The sequence below is a fragment of the Callospermophilus lateralis genome, unplaced genomic scaffold, assembly GCF_048772815.1.
Source record: "Callospermophilus lateralis isolate mCalLat2 unplaced genomic scaffold, mCalLat2.hap1 Scaffold_2121, whole genome shotgun sequence".
Lineage (NCBI taxonomy): Eukaryota > Metazoa > Chordata > Mammalia > Rodentia > Sciuridae > Callospermophilus > Callospermophilus lateralis.
The window spans coordinates 238,796-255,272 of NW_027513089.1; the positions used below are offsets into that span (position 1 = coordinate 238,796).

The window sequence follows — 16,477 nt, forward strand, 5'->3', positions numbered from 1 at the left end:
ATCACTCCCCAGTTCTTACAGATGAGGAACTGAGATGTGGAGAGATTGAGGAGCCGCCCAGATCACCCAGATGGTAAATGGCAGAGCTAAGATTTGAACTGCAGTCTTGTGACACAGTCTCTGGTTGTGACCAGTATACTGCATTACCTGGACATGCAGGGAGGGTCTAGATAGTATGGCTGGATATGTTCCTGATCTCTATGGCATTCTGTGAAGCAGTGTCCCATTGGGTGTAAGTCATCAATTGCATTTCATCACTTCCAGTAGCCTCCTGGAGGGAAGGGTTCAATTCTGTGTCCTGGCACCCTGCTTGATGCCTGCCATTTAGGACCTGTATCCATTTGCAGATCTCCATGTCAGCAACCTGGTTCAGAGTGGAACATGAAGGCAGAGGGCTTCAAGTGGTCTCCATGACTCTTGCCAGCTCTTATCAGGATGAACAGAGGTAATGTCTTGGATCATTGTTTAGGGTTCACTGATATCAAAGCTAAAAGATGATCTTAAAAAAGAAAAGCACTCATTTCTGATGTGTTTGGTTGCTCTCCCTCTTTATCATTAATGTTTTCCTTTTTCTGGAACCATGTACAGGCAGCCAACCTCCCCTGCTCCTCTGTAAAAGTTAAGCCAGCAAGGTGTTTGGTTATCATTGCCAAATAAATTAATTGAGAACTACTATTATCATCTTAAAGCTTAATTCTTTCCCTTTGTACTTTCTGGATGCTTATAGGATGTTGATTCCTCTCCAATCTGCTGGGCTTCTGCAGGAGTTCCAGATTTTTCTCCCCACTGTGAGAGTTTTGTGCATTGAGTGTAAAGCTTCAGTTATCAAGTGCTTAGTTTAGGTGTGGTTTGTCCACCCAGGGTTCCTGTGTTGGAAGCTTGCTCCTGAGTGTGGTGATATGGGGGATGGTGAAACCTTGAAGAGATGGAGCTAGTGGTAGGTCACTGAGGACACTGCCCTCAGAAAGGGAGACCTGAAGATGCTGCCCTTAGAAGAGACTCTGGTTAGTTCTTGCATCTTGAGAGTCATTATGAAAGAGTAAGACTTCTCCACAGTCTCTGGCTTCCTAGCTCATCATGTGATCTCTCCTTTTTGCTTGTATTCCTGCAACAATGCGATCTGCCATGATGTTATATAGCCAAAGAAGGAACCCTCATCAGAGGCTGAATTAATAAGAATATCTAATTTTTATTTTTTCAGCTTCCCAAACTGTAATATATAAACCTCTTTTCTTTATAAAGTACATAGCCCACAACCTCAAATATACGGGTCACTGGCGGAACTCAGAAACACCATGGAGGAACCCAGCAACACCACCAGGGTAGTGCCAAGGACACATTATCCATCAGATCTCTCATCAGACGAACCAGAGGGAGCACAGGGTTGGACATCTGCACCTTCACCAGCACAGTACTAACACCAGAGATGCGAGTTCAAATCATTCTCACAGGAGTAAAAGGACCTCTTCCCCAAGGAACAGTAGGCTTATTTTGGGGACACAGTTCTTCTACTACAAAAGGACTTATGATAAGTCCTGGGGTAATTGATCCCGATTATGAAGGTGAAATAAAAATTATAGCTAGTTCTCCAAAGGGTATATCAGTAATTTCACCAGGAGACAGAATAGCACAGTTATTAATAATACCCAGCCTACATGATAAATTTTCCAGTAGTACAATAGAAAGAGGTTCCAGGGGATTAGGCTCCACAGTTGTAGATTGGTCTCTGCTGTCTTTAAATTTAGATTCTCGCCCAATGCTAAAACTAAATATTCAAGGATATGAATTTAATGGGCTACTGGTCACATGCAGACCTTAGCATCATATCTCATCAAGAATGGTCAAAACATTGACCATTACAACAAGCCAGTCAAACACTTTGAGGCCTAGGAGTGGCAACTAATCCCCATAGAAACACAATGGTGTTAGATTGGAAGGATCCTGAAGGATGTGAAGGAACTATACAGCCATATTTATTGGATCATCTTCCTATAAATTTATGGGGACGAGATATCCTAGATCAATTAGGTTTGCAATTAACAAATAATAGCAATCCAAATGCGCCCACTATTAGGGCTAGACAAGATTTTAGGAAAGAAAAAAGATTAGGAGAACAAGAACAAGGTATAGCAGCACCAATTCAAATATATCAAGAAATAAATAGACATGGATTGGGTTTTCAGAAGGGGTCACTGAGACAATAAAAATTACTTGGAAATCAGAAAGACCAGTATAGGTTTCTCAGTGGCCCCTGAGTAAAGAAAAGATACAAGCAGCCCATGACCTGGTCAAACAACAATTAACGAAGGGACATATACAACCTTCCATATCTCCCTATAATACTCCTATTTTTGTCATTAAAAAGAAATCTGGTAAATGGAGATTATTGCAAGATTTAAGAGCCATTAATAATGAGATGCTTATTATGGGACCTGCTCAATCAGGGATTCCCCAATAGTCTGCTTTGCCAAAAACCTAGTATGTTTTAGCTATAGATATTAAAGATTGTTTTTTTTTCAATTCCAATTCATCCTGAGGATAGTCCACATTTTGCATTTACTATCCCTGCACTAAATCATGAAGTTCCTATTTGAGATATGAATGGAAAGTACTCCCTCAAGGGATGGCTAACAGCCTAACTATGTGTCAAATTTTTGTTAACAAAGCAATCCAGCCACTTAGAAATATTTCACTATATGGATGATTTATTATTAGCACATAAACTTAGAAACACGTTGCTAGAATATTATGCCACACTTACAAATTTAGTAAAAAATTATAATCTAGAGATAGCAATAGATAAAGTACAATTAAATTTTCCAATTAATTATTTAGGAGTTCTATTATCTTCAACCATGGTGCATTCACCAAAAATTCAAATACAAGTAGATCAACTCAAATCACTGAATGACTTTCAAAAATTATTAGAAGACATAAATTGAATAAGACCTTATCTAGGCATACCAACAGGAGAGTTGCCTGTGTGTGATGGCCTGGGATTCTGCAGCTACTACTTAATCCAATAGCCACAGTGTGACCCATTTGTCCAATAAAACATTTTCCACAGCGGCAGGGAACATAAAGTTACTGCTGTGGGTAGTAGAATATGGTCTTTTGTTAGCCGGAGGTGACTGGAGATTTTGGATGAAGTTAGAATATTATTTTTGTTTTTGTGGGTGCTTTTGAAGATGGTATTGATCCACCTTCTGAATGTCTTGACATGGGGTGCAATTGCTCTTCTCTCATGCCTTGTTTTCCTTTCCTTGTTAGTGACTTCACTCTTGGTCACGACAGAGGATTTAATAAAATAGTTGGCTGTGTATCCACTCTCTGCAAGGGTCATATAAAGGATATGGATTGTCTATAGGCATAAAGGGGATTCAGCGATAGCACTGGCTTGATATATTAACCTTAGATTCTACCTTTGTAGTTTGAAATTCAACTTAAAAAAATAGTTGGTTAAACAAATCCAAGTCACATTTTTCATTAAATGCTGCAAATAACAACACATGATTTGCAGAAAGCATGAAAGAAATGGATTTAAAAACCTTTTTTTAGCATGAGAATATTGGTTAGAATAGATACTTTGAGAAGTGACACTTTTATCATCAGGGTGTCCAGTTGGGATTCAGGTTCTTTTTGTCCTGAACAAAGAATTGAGCAAGACCCAAAGAAGTAACAGACAAGGTACAAATTAAATAAAGTTGAAGTTAGAAGTAGCATTTCATAAAGTAGAGTGCAGCGGACCAAGCAAGAGAGGCTCAAGACCCCAGTGTCTGGGAATTATCTTATATACTGAGCTGTGAAGCCTTTTCTTCCCTATGTGGACTGGATTGAGGACTGTATCCCATTTGCTCTCATTGGTTACCTCATGATACCTGAATAGAATATTGTCCAATATTCCCTTATTGGTTACTTTAGAATGCAGCTCACTTTACCCCCATTGGCCATTTTAAAGTATAGAAACTATGGCAGGAGTTGTCATGGTGATAGCCCTCAATGGTGGGAGTTGTCATGGGAATGGGACTAATCTTAACAGGGACATGATGACTTGTTTGCCTGTCTTGTCCTCCAGTGGCATCTTCTTACACCCTGCCTCCACCAGCTTGGCATTTCTGAACTCTTACCTAACACCATCATTTCTTACATTCTTCTCAACCTCTTTTTATCATACTCACTGTTTATAATGCATTCCAGGCACTCAGGATAAAACAATGGTGCTGGATTTGAGCAGGAGTAGGGATAGGCTTGACCCTTGCTTAAATAAGAAATAAGATCACCAAAAATCTAATTTAGAGTGTTGTAAGGAAGTTCAAACAATTAACCTATTCAAGGAGGTAAGAGAATCTATGTGCAAGAAAAAATGTTTAAAATAGGAGATATGCAGGAGGTAGGAGAAGTTAAGATAGCTTATTGCACTAAGTTTTATAAGTTTCTCACTGTCTCCCTCACACCTTCTTCTTTTTTTATTCCCCAATAGAAATGACTATATAAAATACAGCTACAAAATTCCAGTGTGCATTTGATATATTAGGAAACTGTGAATCTTGCTTTCCAAAGATCCACAGTCATTTTAAAATCATGGTTGTAGTAGGTTGGGGGGAAAAAAAGATAGCAAGATAGCACTCAGAGATCTAGCTTAGTCTCCCCATGGAGTGAGTGACCGTTGTATATCATGATTCTTCAGTGTAAATGGAGATAATGCCCAACTAATAGGTTGATTGTGCAAACTCATGGAGAAAGTGTGTATACAAAATCCTCATAAAATACCTGTTCATAATGTACAATTATTAGAACTTCTACTCCTCCACCCACTCTCTATGTAACCCTGTTTGAAGACTCACATTTGTATGACCATGTTCTTATGTATTCTGTTCTCAAAAGCCAGTGCCTTATAGGCCACCCTGCAGAAGAATGCTATTGAATGCTTCATCTTTTCCATCATAAAATTTATTTTCTTAAATCATAATCTTTCTACACTGAAGTTAAAGAAGGGAGTGTAGTTTACTTTTGTAGTGACAGACCAATTAGGAAGCAGAAAAACTCACCTCAAGAAAACACAATTGTTAGATTTTCTTGAGACCTACCTGCTTTCTAAATATACAACTTAAATATGGAATCATCTATATCATTCCAACTAACTGGTCTTATGACTCCCTGAGGCACTTTTAATAAATTTTATTAATCTCAACAGGTTTCCAGTTAAAACCCAAAACTCATCAAGAGAGATTCCTAGGAAGCTGGATTCTTAATAAAATTCCCTTGGTGATTCTTATTTTCAGTTTAGATTAGGCTACAATGATGTATGTAAAAAGTAATTACAGAGTTCAAGATGCTTAGCTTCATATGTAAATGTATACTATATTTATTCAATTTATTCATTCATTTACTTAGCAAATACAAACTGAACTCTGAATATATCAGGTACTATCTCTGGAGATGAAAAGGTAAATAATGGTCCTTACCCTCAAGGAGACCATATCTGATAGTGACAGATAAAAGATTCAAATAAGTAGGTAAAATAGAAGCATACAGGAAAGAATGTTTGAGAAAATTAGGATTTAACAGAGTGGTTAATGTTTTCATAATATTCTTCACATGCTTTTCATCTGACTTTCTTCTGACTCTTCCTTTGCCCTAATTACAATGGATATATGATCCAACACATTTTTTTAAAAGAATACATTATCTCAGGCAATTGAAATGCCCTATTGCTGAGTGTAACATTAATTACATCACTCAAGGTACCATTCTAGGTTTGAATAATTACATTCTTTTCTGCTGAATAATGTTGGCATTGTATTGGTATCTTGCTGAAGACCTCATCAGCTACACGAATCCTGTGGCTTTAAAAGTAGGATAAGAAAAACTAATAAAAATATTTTAATTTGAATTACTATGGCTTTAATTACTTAGAACAGTTTTTCTACTAAAAGCAGGAGATAATTTTTTTAATTCAGTCCCCTTTTGATAACTAACATTTGTGAAAATTAGATAGAGAAAATAAATGATATTAAAGTTTGGCTTTGTATTTTCCTTCAAGTATAACTATAGTAATTTCTTAAAATAATGTTGGGTATGATCAGTAGCTATCTGTTGACATTTGAAGATGCATTATTCACTTCTTGGAGTGTCATTTTTCTCATACATGTTAACTGATTGTTAACATTTCTCTTAATTTAAAGGTCTACAATATACTATCTACTCAGATATTACAATATTACACATAAAACTGGCTTATAATAAACAAAAATTGTTTTGAATTTAAAAAAAACACTAGCTGCTTTTAAGAGTTTTCAAATGAAGATTTAATTACTGTGTGAATAGCTTTCTGTGGACAATAAAAATTGATATTACATACTAATTTTATTCCATGCAGTCATTGTATGTCCTACATAGAAGTCTAAACATGTCTCTCTATATTCCTGGTGAAGAAGGAATGAGACCTATATGACATTTTGTTTTCTTATCACCCTAGGCTAACTGTGGAGGTCTCAGATAAAAATATGATATACTCAGGTAAAACTGAGAGTATTTGAATGTAAGCATGACCAGTTTGCAAACAACTTGCCATGAGAAGGAGGGATTACTGCCACAAAATTAAGGAAGATAAACCATAAGCAATGAGAAGGAGATGAAGATATGTGGAAATCACTCCTTTTTAAATTAATTAACAAAAGTGTTTTCTGGAATTCTTTTTTTTTAAATTAATTTTTATTGTAGGTTGTTCAAAACATTACATAGTTCTTGATATATCATATTTCACACTTTAATTCAAGTGAGATATGAACTCCCATTTTGGAATTCTTTGTAATATGAATAATTTTAAAAAGATAACCCTTTGAGGAACTTAGTATACAATATTCACAAATGATTGCTTATATGTTGCTCACAAGTGATTCATATTAACTATACAATCTATTTTACTGCATTAGGAAGAATGTCTGTTTGATTAATTCAGAATTTATTTAGCTATAGTCCATGTTAACATTAGTGTTTTCCTGAAGTTTTTTTTTTCAATGTTGGTTTAAGTTGCCATAACTTGAGAACAAGTTTTTAAAATGTGCCTTCCTACATATTTTATAAAGTATCTTTAGAAAAAAAATGGATACTTTCATTCATATCTGCCTTTTTAAAAATTATCTTATTTCCAGCTAGACTTGCCATGGTCTTCAAGGACAAGTTGATGTCATTCTGAACTATATGTGTTATACTGATAATCAGCATCATTGCACCTGAAATGCTGCCATTTTTCTTTTGTGTGATTGACCTTGTTATTTTAAAGGTGGTAGCAGTGGGGGGAGGAATTTGGAAAAGCATCTAAAAATCAAGCACTTCATAGCTCAGCAGTTCATTGTAGACACTGAGGTCAGATCAGGTGCCAAATAACCTGACAAATTTGGAATGAGCAGAGGGACAGCAACCTAGAGAATGTCAGAAGTTCACAATGTCACCACAGCAGCAGAAAATAGGGTAGCTACTAGCAATCCTTTTCATTATTTGGCTGGTATTATTAGTGGAGACAATGAACTCTTCCTTTTTACTTTCCAAAGACACTGTATAGATACATAAAGCATCAATAAAAATGGATTCTTACAAAGTCCTGGAATAGTTAATGCAGTCATTTGTAATATGAATCACATTACTGATGCAATAGCAAGAAGTTGAGGTTCAGAGGGCAGTTTCTAAGTAGATATATTGAAAGATATGTACCAGCACTTCATATTACCTGCTGATGTGCAAGTTCTAACAAGGAAGTTAAGTGCAGTAATTGACATGAAAGTCACATAAATCAACCAGAATCCATTTTATCTTTTTTCCATTTTTTAAAAAAAATGTACCATTCTAAAGTCTATAGAAAGAGTCAAACATTGGATACATGCTACTGTCTATAGATGAGTAATTTAAAGATATAATGTAGAATTTTGAATTCACGATTTTTCTCTGACACTTGAAACTAATTAATTAGGTGAATTTTCTTCCCTCAAATGAGAATGATGAATACAATTTCAGTTATTTTGTTAAGTCTAATCCTCCTCCACCATTTTCTTTTACACATATCTAAATATTTTGCCTGTTCTCTTATGTTTACATCAAGTTTAGAAACTCAAAACTGTGAAAGGGACACCTATAACAAAATTATGAGAAGAACTAATCCACAATTTCTGCCTTCCTGGAGTAGAGAATACTGACTAAACCTAAATATTTCAATTTAGTAAAATTTTTATGAGAATAATATAGTACTGAGATTTATTAATTCAAAACCCCCTTAATGTTCACATCTGACACTTTTCTATGATTAGTTTAATTCTACTCCTAGTTTGACAATATATGTCATAAGATCATTGACACCTTTAAAATGAATGGAACAAACTTACATAATATCTATAATAAAAGCTTGCCTACATTTATCTGTACATTTAATTTTACCTATTTTGTTATTTTCTATATTTCATGTTTTCATAAATACAATAGGACATGGAGAGAACTGATAATTATTTATATTATAAGAAATAAGTAAAATTACTTTTTAAATTCATAAACATTACTTTTCTTCCTTTAACTTATTTCTTCCTTTATCTTATTTATCAATTGAGATTAGCTTTTGAAACGTTGGCTCAATGGCATTGTTATGAGCATTAATGATCATTTAGTGTATTGTCAACATATATAATTTCACATGTACCAAGGTATGTACCAAGCATGAGGGAGAAAGCTCACCATTTACTGACTGAAAGACAATCCTAGCATTGTACTTTTTCAAATTCCAGTCTTGATGTAAACAAAGATCATCTTGCTATGGTCTGGTTGTTTTGTTCTCCTGGGAATGCATGGCCTTAGAGTTGAACAAATGAGAAATATACCTTTTTTATTAAAAGGTTAATGAAATTCTTTCTGACTTTTTGGAGGAAAGTTCAGTTTGGTTTTTTTTGCCAATGTCTGGAAACTTTCCCAGTATGTCCAACTAACCTGAATGACACAAGCCACTTTAAAAATCAATAGTATAACCAAGACTTCACCCAAAAGTGTTCTCCAAAGGTGTCTTCATTTAAATGTGTCAAGTAAAATGAGCGATAAAAATAAAGGAAAAAAGGAGAAATGATAATTATAGGCACAATAAAGATTTTGAATTTTGATCATTTTAATCATTAATTATATATTAATTTTATGACATTATTTTAGCATGAATAATTTTAGTAGAAAAATGATTCTATAAAATATATACTAATATAGTCAGTGTAATTATTTATGAAAAGTCAGAAAATTATTTTTAACTCACTGAAATAACTTCATCCAAAAATAATGTACATGGAGACTTCATAATTTTCTTTTAGTATCTTATATGCCTGGAATGAAGTTCCAGAGAAAAGAAAAAAATCTTTATTTCTTTTGCCAAATGCCACTTCTATTTGTTTTGTGATGTAGGGGAATTAAAAGTATCATCTTTTGAGAGATGCAGCCAGTCATGCCTTTATCAATTGTTACAATAATTAATGTTATGTAACAGTTGGGCAAAAGGCTGTTTATGGAGAAGGAAGCTATATGTCACCAAATGCCCATTTACTAATTTTTACTGGAGTCATTGAATGAATATGCAATGTATTGATTTTAAAATTAGAAACTTATAAGTAGAATAAAGTAATTATGGTAAGCAATCATAAACACTCATCCCTTTGTTCTTCTACCCAGGATGGTTTTTGGGTTAGTGGACACTTGTTCTCACCATAGGGAACAAGGAGAACTTATGCTTTCCTAGGAGATAAATAGCACTGTACCCCTGTGTTTTTTTTTTCCAATTTAATATCATGTCCCAAAGGATCCATCCTTTTTTATTTGTGGGCAAAAATTGCTGTTTTTCTACTATTGTTGAACTAAACTCCAGATAATTTGAACTCGTTAATTCACAAATATTCTTCAGTTTTTAATAACTTCTTTTTAATATGTAGTTGATTATCATACTTTTTAAAAACAGAAAATTTCCTAATGCATATTTAAGTGAAACTAATTAAATTATGATGCACATTAATTGAATTACAGAATCATTTTTAGCTTTTCTTCTCGTCATTCAAATATTTCCCCTAGCTATTAATTGTCCATTGTCTCTCATATGCACAATTTATCTATTATTTTTTTAAGCCTGACAATGTCCCAAGCTCTAATCTGGATATGAGTTCACAATACTGAATATTAGCTCCTCAGGGTCTTAAAGAGTTCACAAGTTACCATGTATAACTTGACTATAAAAATAAATGAGAACTGAGTATGGTAACAGAGACAAGGAATGGGTTGAACCAACATTGTCTATTTAAGATAAAGTTATTTATTTATAAGAAAGCAATTCCCCAAAAAGCTCAAGAAAAGCAACTCAAAGTGAGGATTAGGATAAAAGTTTTAAGGACACAGGTATCAAACAGGTTAGGAAAATCAAATACTTACTGATTAGAAATCAGTAGGACTGTGAAGGGAGAACAGGTCTGTATTGAGACAGCCCATGGGGATCACAGCAGATGAAATCATTGAATCTTCCTCATAAGTTACACTTTAAGGTTACTAACTCTAACTCCACAAGAATGTTTCTGTCTTGCTATCAAGTTGTTATGACTTCCTCTTTATATCTTAGTTAAAATTCTAATGTGAAAAAAATAAAATGATTGGCATTGTTCACACTCTGAATAAACTTCTTAAATTCAATTGGCTAGTTTAATTCTATCAGATGGGGTGCAGACAAGTGGCATTTGCCACCTGGCTCCATATATTCAGCAGGGACTCTGGACAGCAGGGTCAGGCACGATCAGGACACCACAGCTTAACTAGGATGATACCTAGCAACTGAGCAGATGATGAACACTACTCCCAACTGCTCAGTGAGTCTAGAATCTGGCAACTCCTCCACATCAATCATTTCAGCCTGATCTAATGCTGTGTTCTTCTTCCTTGGTCTAGTATTCTCAGAATCAGTGTCCATGTGTATCCCTCAGATTGGTGCTTTTACAAATTAGCAGGATCTCACAACTCATGGATGAATAAGTTTTTCCCTTTCTAGTTTACCTTTTCAATTGACCTCTTGGAGCATGCTGGGATCTGAGGTTTCAAGACCACACCCTCTGCCTGCTTGTTATAGGACCTCAATCAACACAGCAAGGACCTCATTATTGCCTTCATTTGGTAAGGGAAGCCAATGTAGAATTTGAGGGGTATGGAATACACCCAGTCATCTGAATTCTCCTATGTGTCTCCAGTCTGTCCTCAGTTCTACTCTGTTCTAATTGGTGTCTTTGGTTTCAAATTTGAGAGTGACTGTGAATTCAAGAAAATTGTAATTTAGTAACCCATGGTATCTATTTCTTTTTTACCTGTCTTGGCCTCTAGTTGCTAAAAATAAGTTTTATTGTTTATTGTTGTTAGTTTTTGGTTTGTCTGTTTCAGAAGTCATAGACAATCTCTACTCTATATGTACTTTGACCTGAAAATTCAGGACTTTGAGCTTATTATTCTTTCTTTAAGTTGTCCAACTGCATAAAAAACAAACACCTTTCTTTCCCAGTCCTTACATTCCTTAGCTGCCACTTGGTTTCTCTAAAACTTGATTTCAACAAGTACTTTATTTTGGGTAACTACAGTTGACATTTTAATGAACTCTGTGTTTGTGTGTGTGTGTGTGTGTGTGTGTGTGTGTGTGTGTGTGTGTGTGTTGATGCTGGGGATTGAACCCTGGGGATTTAACCCAGAGCCTTGCACCACCTCTAAAACTGAGCTACATCTCCAGAGCTGAATTTAATAAATCGTTGCCACTACATGCCACAGCTGCCTGCATCAAAAGCTTTTAAACCCACTGGGTTTTCTTTATTATTATTATTTTCCCATTTTTTAAATTGGTGCATTATAATCATACATGGTGATGGGTTTTGTTGTTACATATTTGTACATACACACAATAAAGAAATATAATTTGGCCAATATCATTCCCCACTGGGTTTTCAGCCCTAGCAGGCCTTAATGAGACTAGATAACCCATCCTTGACCCCCCACCCCCCACCAAGTCCTGTGCCTCTTGATTCTAATGTCTGCATCCCTCTGGTTACTTCAGTACTAACAACTGAAACACTCTGATTGTTATTAGGAGACAAGGAATTTATTTAAGGGAAAATGGAGAGTAAGGCTCAGAGGCATGCATCTAGAAACAACTCCTAAAACTGTGTCATAGAACTGGTAAGGTGAAGATGCTGTCACCTTCACCACTAAGTGCCAGACATTGCAGCCTACATCCTCATGCTATGGATCAGTCTCTGGGTACTGCTGCTAGCAATGGTGCCCTAAAAACTTGGTCAGAAGCTTCACCTTCTACTAGGATTATGTAACAGATAATTCCTCCAGCCATTAAAGATAGTCAAAGTCCTAGGCAGGAAAAACATATCATTTGTTTATTTCAAAGAGAGCTGTTCCAAGACTGAGTTACATGGGACCCAGATTTTTAAGATTTACAAACATAATTGTTGCTTATAATTTTCATACAATTTGAATAGACCAAGAAATGTGCTTTAGAAAAACTACTTTAGAGTAGTTTACACCCTAATTTTCATTTCTTACATGTTGTCTAATGTGGGCAGTATGGTGTAAAAGATTCTGGACTTTAGAGACATACAAACTTTGGTTTCAATTCTCGCTCTGATCTTTATCAATTGTGTCTATTGATGAATATATTATTTATCTTTTAAAGTCTAGTATGCTGTTTGTATCAAATGTGTATCATAAAATCTACTCGTAAATTATTATGAGGATAAATGTAACTTACATAGAGATGCTGAAAAACAATGGACTTGATTGTATGGACAGAGATGTTTTTTATGATTATAATTGGGCAATTTTCTAACATAGAGTACCTGTGACAAGTATATGGGAAGGCATGGAGCAACACAGAGAAGATTTAGCAATACCAAAAGATACTGTGGTATTGTTGTGAAATAATTCCTAACATCTCTCTTCTTTTAACCTAACACTTGTTGCTCATAAGTGGTATACTGTTAGAAAGAGATACCTGTTCACCAGGTATGACCTTGACCATCACTTGTCAAGATTTTCACTATTGAAAGTCCACTGTGTTATTTTCTTCCTAAGTTTGTAACGAACCCTCTCTTGAAAGGACACGATGAAACAGATAACTCCATCCTAGTGAGCATCTTTATATCTATGAGCAGTGTCCTTTGGCAGTTATTAGTATAACAAATTGCAATACTAACTTTGTGGGGAAAAACAATTGAGAAAGTATTAATTTCTTCAAAGGTGTTGCAAGTATATTATTTATATAAATAAGTAGACTATATAATACAAATATAGAAAATTCATATACATATACAAATATGGATTTACACTGTTTTGTTCTCTCTCTACGTATACATATACTTTTTGTAAAAAAAAACTTTCTGAGAAAACCATCTGTAATAACCATAAAGTTTAAATGATTAATGTATTTTAGAAATCTTTAGGCAACCAGGTGGTACAATTAACCACCTGTGGGAACTTGGCTTCCAAGCGAATCTGTAATGATTAGAATCTGTACTATCCATATTCATCACAGAAAGGCCTAGCCACCAGATGTCACCATTCTTTTATTTCCCTCCTGGTGCCTGAAGCAAGCTTGAGACATTATTTTCTTCCAAGGGACTAAGGGAAATACGTGCCTTGGGATTCCTGGGATTTCAACAAAAGGTCTTTTTCTTATGAAGAGGAATTGTTTTGTCCATGCAGATTTCCTTGTGGTCCTTGAGCACTACCTGGACAATTCCTGACAGCTGAGGACCCAAGTGGCTGATATTTTGTGGCTCATCTGATGGGGAAAAATTCCACTTATTTCTTCCAGGTTCAAGTTATAGGGAAAACTGACCTGGTGCCTCAAACTCTCTGTGCAAGAGAGGCCACAGGGTGTGTTAAGGTCCTGGAGTCAGGAGACCTCCCTAACTGGGTGTGTGGTCCTGAGAAATTACTTACAATATGAAGATGAATTGAATTGTTTCTAGAGTTTAAACTTTCTACAATCCTCTCTCTCTAAATGCTTCTGCTGAAAACCCTGAGCAGCAGGATGGGGTGATCTTAGTCCAAGAATGAAGACACCCAAGGAGGACAGGGAAATGGGATGGAGAAATCCTGCAGGGAAGGTTCAGAGGAATTTAAACATAAACTCATTCACTGTAACCTGAAGTAGTGTTAAAAAACCTGGAACATGCTGGGATTACAGACCTTGTCATTTTCACCCCTTGGTAATCCACCAGCCCACTCTTTCTCCATTACAGATATGACTTAATATGGATCTGTAATGCTTAGTGAATGTAAGGCATTCTCTCTGGAGGTTCAGAATTAACATTTCATGCCCGTCAGTGTTCTTTGTGGTCCCTTCAGGGCATGGGATGTGTTTCATTTCTTTTTGAATTTACAACAGTATAATGGTTGGGTATATGTCCAGAGTGTTCCTAAAATCAGGGGCAGGAAGCAGGGCAGAGAAAGAGGAACCAAACTCATTATCTAGGTGCCTACTATATGCCAGGTATTACTAAATACTTTACATTTATTTCATCTTCACAATAGCCTCATGAATCTGTATTTATTATGTTCACAGATAAAGCAGCTGAATCCCAAATGGTTAAGTGGCTTGCACAAGGTCACAAAAACCAAGCGGTAGCAACTCTGACGGCCTCATTTAAACCATTCTACAAAGGAAGTAACTGAGCCTCAGGGCATTTATTAAAGTTGCCTGCACCACTAGACAGTTGAACCTATAATCTCATCCTCATTGGATTTCACCGCTGGATGGCCACAGGTCCTTACAGGCTTGGACTGCACCACTCTGGAGGATACATGGTCATATCAGCATTTGCACGCTGCCCCTAGAACATTATTTATGGCTACAATTGGTCTAGCTCTCTCTTGTCTCCCCTAAGGCGGCGGAATTGCGAGGCTGGAAGTCCTCCTCAACAAGATTGAGAGTTTGCAGACAACCCCTGAAAAGCTGGGGCGTTCCGAATTGGAATTGGCTGAGCGCTCCTCTGGGGAGGGCGGGGAGTTTGCCGAATGTCCCTGGCCGGAATCCCTGCCTCCGCGAGCCAGGAGCTCAGAAGCAGAGAGAAGATGGAGAGGTCGGGTTGCAGAGGGTTTGAAGAAATCGCGGGCAGACTCCCTTGCCCTAGTCCACTGGACCCAGAGGACTGTCTCTACCGCGCATAGGCCTAGTGTGGACGCGCTGTGCGCGGCCCCGCCAGGGCTGGGAGTTTGCAGACCGTCCCTGCCGCGGCCTGCTCAGCTGCGGCCCTGCAGCTCGGAGGCGGCGGTGGCCACCCCGGGCGCGATCTAGCCCAGGTACCCACGCCTCAGGCTCCGGGCGCCACGACCCCCAGCCCAGCTGCGCCTCGGGCCCTGTGGGCAGGGTGGCGGGAGGTGATCCCGGCTGCTGCTGCTCCTGCTCAACAAGAAGGTAAGAGCTGCTGGGTCGGATGATCATGTCGGAGCTCGCCATCCCCGGGGGTGGGGGGAGATGCACACAGAGGGGACCGCGGGAGGATGGGGAGTCGCACACCTGTGCGCTGGAGAACCTGCACCGGGGGCGGCACAGCCCCAGGCTTTGCCTGCCTCCTCTCCCGGGCTGCATGGGTTCCCCGGCCGCAGCCGATTTGCGGGACCCAGGAGTGCAGCCGGGGGGCGCGCCGTGAGTCTCCCACCTGCCCCGGGCAGCCCCTCCCAAGGGGAGAATGAAGCCCTCCAGGCCGCGGGTGGAGGAGGCTTGAAAGCTTTCCTTGGACCTGTTCAGAGGAGGCTCCGATGGCACAGGCTGGAGGCGAGCGGCCGGGAATGGCAGATGGGCGCTCGAACCTTGGAGGAGCCCGATGGGGTCACGCTGCAGGCGTGGGCCGTGCTGGACTCCCGGGGACTCAGGCGCGCAGGGTGGGTTCGTCTATGGGCCAGTGGGGGAGAAGAATGAGGGGGACTGGCCCCGGGCTCCTGGGGAGGAGGGAGGAGGCGAGCAGGCTCTCTGGGCCAGGAGATCAGGCAGGCCCTTCGGGCCCCAGGGCCCCTTGGGGACTAAGGGTTGGACCACAATCCGGCCAGAGCTCTGAGCGCGGCTGCCGGGTCGCTGAGGCTGAGGGAGCAAAGAGCCCACACCCGCGCACACACTCCCCAAGAGCATGCTCAGTGCGGTCTTGTGAACTTCCTGCCGAGTAGCGAGCAGCCCTGGCCCCCAGCTCCAAAAGTTGGGGGCAGGGGGGTGCGTGAGTCGGGAGCGCTGTGCCCTCCTGTCGCCCTTCTGTGCCCCTGACCCCTGCCTCGCCTTTGCTGAGCTCCGGGTTCTGCTCTCTCCGGCCATCCCTGCGGTTGGGCACTGGGGCGTGGATGTCATTCCCTACTCCCGAGGCCGTGTGGCCAGAGGCCTGGTGGCGCGGCTGTCTGCCAGGTGGATCCTGTCTCAGTGCGCCCCTCGCGCGCACAGACC

General features: G+C 38.7%; 1 protein-coding gene across 1 annotated transcript in view; it reads right to left on the minus strand.

Moving 5' to 3' along the window:
- LOC143390359 (roundabout homolog 2-like) overlaps window positions 1-15,505 on the minus strand; it is a 101,016-nt gene extending 85,511 nt beyond the window's left edge. The window contains 1 exon segment of the mRNA XM_077108222.1: window positions 15,208-15,505. Within this exon segment, the coding sequence (XP_076964337.1) occupies window positions 15,208-15,505 (298 nt within the window).
- Window positions 15,506-16,477: the final 972 nt, after the last annotated feature.